Genomic DNA, 12,251 nt, shown 5'->3' on the forward strand with positions numbered 1-12,251 from the left:
TATGGCCCCCTATGTAGGTGAGGGGCCGTGTTCTACTTTGTCTTTGGAGGAAGATGAAAGCACAGATGACCACGGGAGGAATGCAGCGTGGGTTCCTGGGCAGCAACTGACTGGACCAGACTCTGGGCTACCTGACTGCTCCAGCCTGGAGGGTTCAACTCAAGCTGCTTCTTACAGGAAGTCCTCCTGGATGCTCAGCTCTGGGGTCCTCTCTCTTCTGATAAACTGGAATTCTAGTTCCAACTTTCTCTGGAACAGGCTGGGTCATCAAGAGGTCACAAGAGCAGAAGAGGGAGTTGGGGGGAGACCTTCAAACTGCAGGGGAAGTACCCCCATTTAATGGTTGCAGAGCAGGAATGTAGGCCCAGGGTGGCCACACCTTCCAGTTTCTTAAGAAATGTTCAACATCTAAATTTCTATGTGACATTTCACCATTTTTAATGTTGACGTCCACCATGCTTGGGGGACTGGATCCAGCCTCAGGCACCCTTAGGTGACATATAGAGAGGAGCTTCCAGGTGAAGGTGGCTGTCAACCTGCAGTGTCCTCACTGGGCCCCAGAAATGACTGAGTTGGGGATAAAAAATCACAATTAAAATGTGTTGTGCAAGTCATGTATTTCCCCATAAGACTGGGCCCTCCTGGCTGGCAGGGAGGAACCTGAGTCATCACGCTGGGTCAGGGTGAATGAGAAGATCAAAGGGACAGGTGTCCACCTTCTGGGAAAGTGAGGTGGAAGCTGGGGATCACACAGCAGAGACAGTCCAGCAGACATGCCTGAGAGGGGGTTCCTAGGCAGGTCCTGGGTGAGCTCACTGTGCCAAGGGTCAGCAGGACTAGTGGGGCAGGGACTCCAGGCAGTGGGAGGATGGGAGCCTTGCTGGAGAGGAGGGATTCCTGCTACCAAGGGCTGGGCAGCAAACTCTCCCAGGATGAACTGAGAGGCCCCTGGACACTCAGTTGGAAAAGGTGGTGGAGTGTGCAGAGGCCATTTCAGACTGTGGAGATGCCCTCTAGGACGCAGGGCTCAGGTCTGGACAGGAGAGGGTTGCAAAGGCAGATGGGGGAGACAGGACTTCAGGAGGAGGGGGGTTGGGGACTAAGGGAATCTTGTCTCTTTGAGTAAGGGCAAAAAGTTGATCTTTTGGGTAGCCCCTGGAGTGCACCTCCTGTAACCGCATCTTTCTACCTTTGGGGGCACGAGGCCTGGATCATCCCCCCAGGACCCAAGAGTCAGCCTCCACCGCTTCCCCCTTCCATTCCCAAGCCCTGTCCTGCCCCGGGGCACTGAGAGAGGGCTAGGCGGGCCGAGGTTCCCGGGGCTGGTGGGTGGAGCCCGGACATTCGGAGGGCTCTCTGGGTGGGAATGCTCTGGCAGCCCCGCTCCTCCCAGGCTGTTTGCCGCGAGGGCGCGGGGAACGCCGAGGGTGGCCGGCGGCGGGCTCCCCTGGCCCGGCCCGTGGCGTTTCTCTGCTGCCGCCTCGGGGTGTCTCTGCTTCGCTGCGAGCCCGGAGCGGCGGCGCAAGGAGGGGAGCAGGCGGCGGCGGCCGCGCCAAGAAGCGCCGGGTCACCGCAGGCTGAGGCGCCCGCCGTCCCCGCCCTCCCTCCTCTCTCTCCTTCTCCCTCCCTCCCGCCTCCTTCGCCCGCTCGCTCCTCTCCCCTCCCCGCCTTCCCTCCGAGCTCCCCCGCCCTCTCCTCCGCGCCTCGTCTCCTCCGCCCCGCGCCCTGCGGTGCTGCAGCTGCGGGCGGCTCCAGCTGCCCCCAGATGTGGGCTGGGCGGCGCGCGGGGAACTTTCGCGCCGGCTGCGAGTGCGGGGCCGCGGCTGCAGTCCGGCTGCCATGGATCCGCCGGCGGGAGCCGCTCGCCGCCTGCTCTGCCCTGCGCTGCTGCTGCTTCTGCCGCCGCTCCTGCTGCCGCCACCGCCCGCGAACGCCAGGCTCGCCGCCGCCGCCGACCCCCCAGGTAGGTGCGGCTCGGCCCCCACGCCCCGCGACCCCGGCCGGTTGGCCGGCCCAGCGCGCCCCGCCGCCCCCTCCCCAGGCGTAGTCCAGCCCGACTTGGGCAAACTCCGCGCGCCCCGCCCGGGGCCAAGTTGGCCAACTTCGGGGCCGGCTCGGTCGCGCAGGGGGCGCCCCTGGGCGCAGCCGGGCTCCTCGGGCCGAGGGGAGCTTTGGAGCACTCGCGCTTCCCGAGACGCGGAGAGTGGAGACCGAGGGCCGGGAAAGCCCCGGGGCGGAGAGCGCAGAGTCAGCCCCAGCGGGTCCAGGGGAGCCAGGGCTAGGCGGTGCTCGGGCTCGCGTCCGGGGACGCTCGGGAGGAGCTGGTGCGGAAAGCGCTGCCTTGGGCCCTGAGGATTGGTTGGGGCTCTCCGAGGGGATGCCTGGAGATCGGAGGGACCCTGCTTCACCCCTGCCTGTCCTCGTGCGCGCGGGGGAAAGGGGGCCGGCAGCGGGCTGACCGGGAACCGGACCCAGAGGGCAGGCCGCCCGTTATCGGGAGAGCCGAGACCTCGCCGCTCCGGAGGCCAACGGTGAGGGCACTCGGGAGGCAGGGGCCGTTGAGGGGTCAGACGCACGGGTAGAGGACCAACTGGGAATGGCTTCCGAGCAGCCCCAAGTCCTGCCAAGGACGGCAGGTTCAGGGGGTGGGGGACTCTCTGATGCGGTCGTCCCCTCGGGAACTGTGAGGTGCACACCGAGCCCCGACCCAAAACAGGGCAGGGGGCATGGCTCTTGTTTGGTATGGTCTCTGAAAGGACAGCCCAGAGGCGACGGGGCTCCGGAGTGGTGGCACTGTTAACGCCCCTTCCTGATTGTAAGAAAGCCGGGAGGTGCAGGGCTGCCTTGGGGGGTTTCCTGGCAGAATGCCCCTTTCCTTCGCAGTCGGGCGGGGTCTAGGGGACGTGTGGCTAGGCGCTGGGGCTCTGGGGCTCCGAGGTCTCAGCTGGTCTAACGCCCCTTCCCATTGCAGGCGGGCCCCTGGGGCACGGAGCGGAGCGCATCCTGGCGGTGCCGGTGCGCACTGACGCCCAGGGCCGCTTGGTGTCCCACGTGGTGTCGGCGGCAATGGCTGGGGCGGGGGTACGAGCCCGCAGGGCTGTCCCGGTTCGGACCCCGAGCTTCCCCGGAGATAGCGAGGAGGACCCCGGCAGTCGCCTCTTCTACAATGTCACAGTCTTCGGCCGAGATTTGCACTTGCGGCTGCGCCCCAACTCCCGCCTCGTGGCTCCTGGGGCCACTGTGGAGTGGCAGGGTGAGACAGGCACAACGCGCGTGGAGCCCCTGCGTGGGACTTGCCTCTACGTCGGGGACGTGGCTGGCCTAGCTGAAGCCTCTTCCGTGGCGCTCAGCAACTGCGATGGTCTGGTGAGTACCCACTACTCATTCTTGTTTGTTTGCTGTGCTTGCCTGAGCTTTTTGAGCCTGAGAGTCCTCTGGAAGGACAGGACTTGTGCCTTCTCTGCCTTCTGAGTGCTTAGGAGCCACCTGCACCGATTGACTGGTGGGCTGGAAGCAAGTTGTTTTTGCTTAGTCTGAGCAAGGGATGATTTATGCTGGGGGAGGGCCAGGGTCTCCATAATGCTTATCAGGGGCATCACTCTCACGCCTGCCTGTGCATGTCCACGGCTGGCCTCCAGGTGTGGGTCGGTGTGTGTGTATACCTCTGTGAGTGTGTGCATTTGCACGGGTTCTGGAATATTGGTGTGTACTTTCCGTGTGGGTGCGTGTGCACCTGTGTGAACAGATGCACGTGTCTCCCATGCCCCTATGTGTCTGTGGGGTTTTGCTCATACGGGCAGAGTGTCTCTTGAGTATACATGTGTGTGTCCCAGGCTTTTTGGCACGTGGGCCAGCAGTCAGTCTTCCTGTGTCTGTGTGTGTGGGTGATGCCAGTCCTGGGGGTAGGTAGTGGCTCTGAGTGGCTCTGTTCCCTGACTGACTGGGAGCCACTGGGTTTTATGCTGTGGTTTCCTGTTGAACTTCAGCTAGTTATTTGAAAAGTTGGTTTTTCTATTTTGAGCCAAGGGGAGTATTTGGAAATGAAGGCTCTAGTGCTCCTGAACTGCTTGATCTTTTGGGGGCAGCCCCTGAAGGACAGGAGACAGATTGGGGGAGGTCCCTTTTGGGACTGACTGAGCCACCCAGCTTGACTGGAGCCTTGGGAGCTTCTCCTGCCTCTGGGGGCCAAGAGGGACCATGGCGTGGCACAAGGGGGCCTCACAAGAAGCTCAGGGATTGATGCTCAGGGAGGAAGCTGACTTTGGCGTTGCTCTGTCTGGCTGCCTAGGGGCCTGGCACATGGCAGAAGCCACTGCAGTTTTCTGTTTTGGATTGGGTGTGCGATGGTCAGGCAGGCGGTGCTGGCGAGACATCTGAAGCCACCTACCGTGGGATCTGCTTTAATTGCTGCTCAGGGAACTCCTGCTCTGAGCAAGTGGCCGCTCCCTATGCCCCGTGGCCCCTGAGCACACCCGTCCTCAGGCAGCTGGGGCTTGTCATGTCTGCAGAGCCAGCAATTACATTAGGGCCCCGCAACCACTGGCGTTCTTTTTATGGAGACACAGGAAATGTGACTTGTTGCTTTGGAAAATCACTGCCTTTGGCTGGATTTAGTTAGAACTTGGGCATATTGCAAACAACTATGAATGTCCTTGGAGGAGCTGGGTTAAAATGGTGGGCCTTTATAGCCCCCTTTTGTCTCTGAGAATGTCCTGAACCTCAGAGGCATGTCTCATTTTACGCTGAAGGTACATTTCCTAAATGAAAGGAAATCCGGGGCTTGGGATGAGGTGGGGGAGCAGAAGTGGATGTAAACTATTGGTGGGTCAGCACCTGTGTGCTAGGGAGGCTTTGTCATTATATCATTCATTCAGCTGTTCATTTGGTGATTCATTTGTTCAGCCAGCACCTTTTAATGTGATTAACACATCTGGTCAGAGATGTGGCAGGCCTGGTACCCACATTCTGGGTTCACATTCTCAGGGTGGCTGGTGGCTGTGGTGCTCTGGTCAAGACATAAAGAATATGCTTCTGGGAGGTCTCAAAGAATGAGCGCCTAGCTGGAAAAGGCACAGGTTGGCAATCTGGGCAGAAGGAGGGGTGTGTACAGAGGTACCAGGTGTGAATTCTGCTGGGCAGGACAGGCACGCCAAGGTGCTGCATGTGCAGAGGTGCCAGGTGTGAACTGGGCTGGGAGGACAAGATGCTGAGGTGTCACATCTATTGACATACACAGGTAGAGGTCCAAGACACAGATGGGAAGAATATTCGGGTTGGAAGAGGGGCTGGGACTTGCCTGAGTGGCCTTGAATGCTGTCAGTGAACAGTGGCCTTGAGAGAGAGGGACAGCATCCTTGGTTCTTCTGTTTTTTCCTTTTTTTCTGTATGTATGTGCCTGTTCTGATTTTATACTAATTAATTCCTTAACACTTTAAGCCTCTCTGTGTTTCCATGATAGGCCTACTTGTTAAGGACTTGGGGCTTTATACATGGTGCCTCTGGACTTCATAGAGGCCCTGGAGGGGAGGAGGCATCCTTAGCCCTGACTAGGCACTCAGGCTCTGGGTAACTTGCCTTAGGCCACATAGCCAGTGTTGGCAGGAGTCTGGCCTGGTTCTGTCTGTCCCCTTCTGCCACAGTGTTCCCAAGTCTGGATGGGTTGGAAGACACTGAGCAATGATAACAGGAGCAAATAATGCCTTCCCAATGGACCATATAAATATATCGGACTCAACCCACAAGCTTGGCCCTTCACCACTATGCTGCAGAGTCCCTTCTGCGGCAGATCTTTCAGTACACCCAGGCAGGTGTGTCACGATATGTGCAGTGTGCGTGCAGGTCCCAGGGGCCTTGTTAAAACGCAAATATGGATGCAGCACACCTGGGGTGGGGCCTGAGGTTCTGCATTTCTAATAAGCCCCCAGGCTGGTGCTCCTGGTCCTTGGACCACTCTTTGAGAAGCATGGCTTGGTAGTCCCATTTCTCCAAGAGGGCTCTGCAGGACTGCATGACAAGTTCCTCTGAGCAAGTGGGGTTCAGTGGACAAACCAGTGTGGGAAGTCCCACATCTGCATTCACCCTGGAAGAGTCAATGGGGTCTTCCAGGCTCTCTGAGAAGTTCTGTAGTAAAGACCTCTCATGAATTCTATGTAAGGCAGCACGTCCCACACAGATGGGACCGTGGAACTCTTTATTTTTTATTTTTATTTATTTATTTATTTTTTATTGTTGGGGATTCATTGAGGGTACAATAATCCAGGTTACACTGATTGCAATTGTTAGGTAAAGTCCCTCTTGCAATCATGTCTTGCCCCCATAAATGGGGGCATGAATAGAACTTTCTCTAAAGACGACAGACGAATGGCTAACAAACACATGAAAAAATGTTCATCATCTCTGTATATTAGAGAAATGCAAATCAAAACAACCCTGAGATATCATCAAACCCCAGTGAGAATGGCCCACATCACAAAATCTCAAAACTGCAGATGCTGGCGTGGATGTGGAGAGAAGGGAACACTTTTACACTGCTGGTGGGACTGCAAACTAGTACAACCTTTCTGGAAGGAAGTATGGAGAAACCTCAAAGCACTCAAGCTAGACCTCCCATTTGATCCTGCAATCCCATTACTGGGCATCTACCCAGAAGGAAAGAAATCCTTTTATCATAAGGACACTTGTACTAGACTGTTTATTGCAGCTCAATTTACAATCGCCAAAATGTGGAAACAGCCTAAATGCCCACCAACCCAGGAATGGATTAACAAGCTGTGGTATATGTATACCATGGAATACTATTCAGCCATTAAAAAAAATGGAGACTTTACATCCTTCGTATTAACCTGGATGGACGTGGAAGACATTATTCTTAGTAAAGCATCACAAGAATGGAGAAGCATGAATCCCTTGTACTCAATTTTGATATGAGGACAATTAATGACAATTATGGTTATGGGGGGGAACAGAAAGAGGGAAGGAGGGAGGGAGGTGGGGCCTTGGTGTGTGTCACACTTGAACTCTTTCTTTGTAGGACAAGTGAGACTAGCCTCCCAGGCAAATGAACATGCAGACTATGACAGGCAGCTGTGGTCTCACTGCATAAGTTTAGATGCTTAGGTGGGATAAGTCTGTCCTAAGTGCCACAGGCCTTTTTTGGCCCATTTTCCTGCCCCTGGCCTGGGACACACATTCATCTGTTTGCCTGGTCCTGAGACATCTGAGTGTGTTTCTTTGCTTTGAAGGAAGGCAGTAAGTAACTTTATTTACCATGGACAGCAATCTCTCTCTTTCTCTCTCTTTTTTTTTTTTAGGTAAAGTCCCTCTTACAATCGTGTCTTGCCCCCTAGCAATCTCTTAATTATTAGTACAAGGGGATTCTTATGCCATTGTATTGGTAAACTCCTTTCACTTGTAAGTGACAGAAAATTCAAGTCAAATTAATTTAAACAGAAACGGGAAATTATTAGCTCACAAAATGAGAAGTGTTCAGGTGTGGCTGGATCCAGGTCCTCCTGCCAGGTCATTAGGACCCTCACCACCTCGTGCCTCTGCCTTCCCCTGTGTCAGCTTTATTTCAGATAGAGCCCCTCTGTGGTGGATCAAGTGTTTCAAGCAGTGCTAGGCCTATATCTTTTTCTGATAATTCTAGCTGAGCCTCGTGTATTACTCTGTCTATGCTGGGGTCAGGTGCTCCTATGAGAAGTGGGGCATGAGGTTTGCAAATCCTATAGATTAAGACAGCAGGAGGTGCTGGTCCCCCAGGTGATATGATATGAGATTGTTTTTGCCAGAATTTGGGACTCTGGGCCACCTAAGGTGCCAGTTCTACCGGAGTCAGGTGGAGATGCAGCCTCAAGAAGTGCCATGTGACCAGGCCAGGCACCTTATTTCCAGAGAGGCTGATAAATGTTCTTTCATAGGCCCTGGATAGAAGTTACTCCTAGTATTTACAGGAAGGGGTTAAAATTTGCCGTTCTACAATGCATGAGAAAAAAATGCTTAATGCAGTATTGTATATCACATTGCTATGAAAGAGTTTTCTAGTATTTCTTGGGCTAATTTCACATCATTTTACATACTTATTAAAAATTCAGTGGGAAGCCTGTTAGCATGAAAAGTAATAGTAAGTGACAATTTACTGTGTCTCTGCTACGTGCCGGGGTCTCTGCTGAGCCCCCTTTGCTATATTGCCTCATTTAATCCTCCAATATTATTATCCCCATTCTACAGATGAATAAGTCAAAACTACGAAAGCCCAGTTAGCTTGCTTCAAGCTTTCAAGCCAGTATATGAAAACATTTCTGTCTGATTGCAAGGCCAGGCTCGTTACATTTTATTGCTTTTTTTTGGTTTTATTTTATTTTTGTATGCCAATAAAATGAATTAAAAAAGAACTGTATTTCTTTAAAACACTTTCTAGCTTTCTTATTCAACTCCTGGAGATCTTCTTAGTCATGGGCATTGACCGAGGTCAGTGTGAGTGGGAGCTGGGAGCAAGCCTGGTAACTGAGTGACCCATAGACTGGTTGGTGACTCCCTCTGGGTTACAACTCCTTATGGGTGGTCTGATTTCTCATGGTGAGTGATTGCAGCTGGACTTCAGTAGGATGGAAGCTGCTCTGCCCCTCTCTGCCTCTTTAGTCAGGGCAGCACTGGGGACCTCTCTGCCTGGCTGGGCAAGGCCAGTGGTGGAAGCCTCCACAGGCTGGGCAATGGGAAGAGTCTGCCCTCCAAGGCCTGAGGGCGCCTGGGATTTGCAGTTGTCCCTCCTCGGTCTTCCTTCCTCCCACCTGCCTCGCCACTGCCTGGAGAGCAATGAGAGAGTGTCAGGAATACCAAAGTGGGCCGGTGGGAACCTTTGGGTTTCCTAAGTGTTGGGCTCCTCAGGTTAGAGCAGAAGCACCTGCTTGGCACCTGTTGTTAGCAATCTGCACAGCTGCCAAGAAAGGGCTCAGTACTTCCTCAGCTTGTTACGTTCCTTGTTTAACACTTGCTCAGTTTGAATGACAGAAAACTAGCTCACCTTGGATGAAATAAACGAGAGATGTCATGCACCAAATTATCTGGGGTTCTTGAGAAGTGTTAGCTTCAGGCATGGCTGAATCCAGGCACTCAGAACATGCCATCCATCTCTCAGCTCTGCCACTCTCTGTGTTCATCTCAGCGTGGCTCCAGGACTAGCTTGTCTTCTGAGGAGGCAAGCTCTCTGAAATGGAAAACTCTCTTTTCTGTGAGCGTCTTGGAGAGGGATCTGATTGTCCCTTCTTGGGCTACAGGCCCATTTTTAAACCACTTGCTATGGTGTAGGCCTGCCCTGAGTCTCTTGCTGACCTGTGGTTGAGGGTGAGGGTCATATCCCCAGACTCTGGAATGGAGAGAGGTTCTATTCATACAAGCAAGGGGAAGGACAAGTGCCCGGGAGATGAAAGTGGTTGCCCTCCACATGGACTCCAGGCCCTGTGCTCAGCTCAGATGTTCTCCTGGGCTCCAGACTTGGCAGATTCTTTCCTTGGACCACCTCACACTTCACAAGTTATGTGGCTCTCTCACTCTCCTCCAGATTCCACTTTTCACATAGGAGGGAATCCCAGGATCCCTGCTCCTTTGCACGACCCCATCTCCTCATCACACCTGCCTCCAGCCTCAGTTTCAGCTCCCGTGCTTCTCAGCTGCTCCTGATTGGTCCCTCTGCAGCAATCCTTTCTCTCCACTGCAGCCAGAGTGATTTTATAAACCATACATCAACTCATGCCACAACTTTGCTTAAGATTTTTCAGTGGTTCTTATTGCTCCTAAAAAAAAAAAAAAAAATCCTAACTTAGTGGCCTGGCATTCAAGACCCACCTGTCCTGGCTGGGTGCCTCTAGCCTTATCTGTCACTGAGTTGTCCTCACACCTGTGTTCCGTTCTCACTGAGCTTTATGTTCCCCAAACACTGGACACCCAGCGGTTCTGACAGGCTGTGCTCTGGCCTGGACACTCACCCCTATCTATTTACCTGCCTCATCCTGTAGTCTTAGCTAAATGGCAGTTCATTCAGGAATGTGTCCGGGACACATGCTGCGTTGTATCCTTTGCTTCTTGGCAACTAGTACCACGGTGTCCCTGGCTCTGTCCAAAGGGTCCAGCTCCAGACTGAGCAGAGTGCAGCTGGAAGCTATGAAATGAGAGTGCCTGGGAAGTGGGGGCTAGAAACCTGTGCAGGAAAGGGCGTGGGACCTGCCTGTTCAGGGAGGCCTGGTCTGCTCTGCTGCCAGGCTCAGGATGTCTGCATTCAGTGGGGCAGGCCCCCTTTGGAGAATGGCCAAAGGTTTGCCTCTTTTCCAGCACATATTTGGTTGTCCATGGGTTTCCTCCCTCAACCTTGGGGTTCATGAGACGTGAATTCAAGTCCCCTGGTTTAAATCAAACTAAGCAAGGAAAGAAACCCTTTCCCTGGGCACGTGTGGGAAGGGATGGGTGTGTGGGTGGTGAGAGGACCTTGGGCTGGACACTGATGACTTACCACAGGATCCTGGGCCACCTCCCCTCCCCACCTGAGTCTCCATTTGTCCAGGTGGAAAGTGGGAGCTAGAATCGGCCATCTCTGGGATCCTCCAAAGCTGGAGTTGCACATTCAGATGCCTTAGAGGCCAGAGGGGCCTGATACGAGTGAGGGGACAGGGTTGGTGTTGCCCCTAGGAGCATGGACTTGCTGCTGGACACTCCATGTTTCTTCAGAGAAGATGTGTTTCTGTGTCATATTTCTTCTTCTGTTGTCATTGTGTGGGCAGAGAAGAACCGTGTGATGACCTCATGTGGGCCCTGATGGGGACTCTAGAGGCAGATGAGGATAGTGCTGGGGGCTGTGCTGGGAGCAGCATGATTGGGGCAGCTTGGCAGACAGGGGCTGTGCCAGGGCAAGTGCTGAGAATACAGCTGTATTTCATCACAGCCACCCCCTTCACCCTCTTGTGCTGTCTACAAGCTCCTGGACAACTTCACCACCACTTCTTATTGGGCACTAGCTATTTGGTGGGAGGGAAGAGGCTTCCCTTGGGGTTCTTTCCTAATCAAGGGCTGGGGAGGGATGTGACTGCCAAGATGGAGGCTGACTTGTCAGGGGCTTGTGCCCGAGGTGGCAGAGTGGCAGCCCATGGCCCTTCATCTGCCTCATGGTGGCCCTCAGAGTGATATAGGGGCATCCCTGGTCTGAAACCCAGACTCATCTGGCTTTAGCTAATAAGGCATCTGAGGACTTGTGGGATGGGGTAGGGGTAATTCAAGGGCCTAGTAATGTTCGCCAGCTCTGCGTGACTCTTCCCTAGGGGATCACTGGCTGTAGCTGTCCCCAGGCCCCTCACAAACCTCTGGTGGGACCACCTGGTGGAAAAGAGAAGGTGCTCATTGCCACAGGTGGCTACTGTAGCCCTGAGCTGCACTCTGATTGGATAGGCTTAGGTCATGGGCCGTTTTCAAAACTAATCACTGTGGCCCAGGAATGTGATGTGCTGATTGGCTCTGGACTGAGTCATGTGCTTTTCTCGTGGCCTGAAATGTTAGGTTCAGTGCTCTACTGGGTTCACCCTCAGACGATGGGGTAGTGGCTTGTTTTCTCCACTGTTTGTGCCTGAAGAATCCACCAGCTGCAGCAGAGCCCCTCAGGGGACCTGTCAGTCTCAGGCGTGGGTCTGAGGATCAGTGTCTACACCATCTCTCTCTGCTTGGGGCCTCGGACCCAAACCCTGCAGTACTGTGTGAGCCAGCCACTGCGTCCCCATTGTACAGATGAGAAAACTGAGGCTCCATGGAGTTGCTCAACTTTGTGGGGGTGGCCTCTCCACTTGGAATCTTTCAGTGAGGGACATAGTGGAACTAGCCCTCACCCTGAAGGGCAGGATGGTTAGTCAGGGGCCTTTGAGCCTGAGCCCAGGGAGGCCAGCTGTACCTAGGACTTGGATCATGCTGCTGCCTGGGGCCCTGCACTCCATTTCTGGCCCTGGCTGCTGAGTGTAATGGTGCTGCTTATTCAGGTGTTGGTAGGTTTCAGGTTCCTCCTGCCTGGTTGCTGGCCTCAGCTGCCCTGTCCCTCCACGTACCCAGTGAGGGATGAGTGATGAGTGATGGGTGAGTGGATGCAGGCCCTCACTCAGAGTCAGATGAGGGGTGTAGAAGGCTGGGTCTTCAGCCAGGCCTCCTGTGAGGGTCGTAAGTGCTGTAGCCAGTGTGAACAGGGGAGTCATCACCCACACTAAGCCCCAGGATGCACCCCG

The 12,251-nt window shown here is 54.3% G+C and overlaps 1 protein-coding gene across 2 annotated transcripts in view; it reads left to right on the forward strand.

The window, feature by feature from the left end:
* Positions 1-1,699: 1,699 nt before the first annotated feature.
* ADAMTS2 (ADAM metallopeptidase with thrombospondin type 1 motif 2) overlaps positions 1,700-12,251 on the forward strand; it is a 230,376-nt gene continuing 219,824 nt past the window's right edge. For both annotated transcript variants that reach the window (XR_008375251.1, XM_053566963.1), the window contains exons 1-2: positions 1,700-1,963; positions 2,972-3,366. Coding sequence is in view for 1 of the 2 variants with exons in the window: in XM_053566963.1 (XP_053422938.1) it covers positions 1,840-1,963; positions 2,972-3,366 (519 nt within the window). In the remaining variant the exon portion in view is untranslated. The remainder of the gene's footprint in view (positions 1,964-2,971; positions 3,367-12,251) is intronic.

This window comes from Nycticebus coucang, chromosome 17 (genome assembly GCF_027406575.1).
Source record: "Nycticebus coucang isolate mNycCou1 chromosome 17, mNycCou1.pri, whole genome shotgun sequence".
Taxonomy (NCBI): Eukaryota; Metazoa; Chordata; class Mammalia; order Primates; family Lorisidae; genus Nycticebus; species Nycticebus coucang.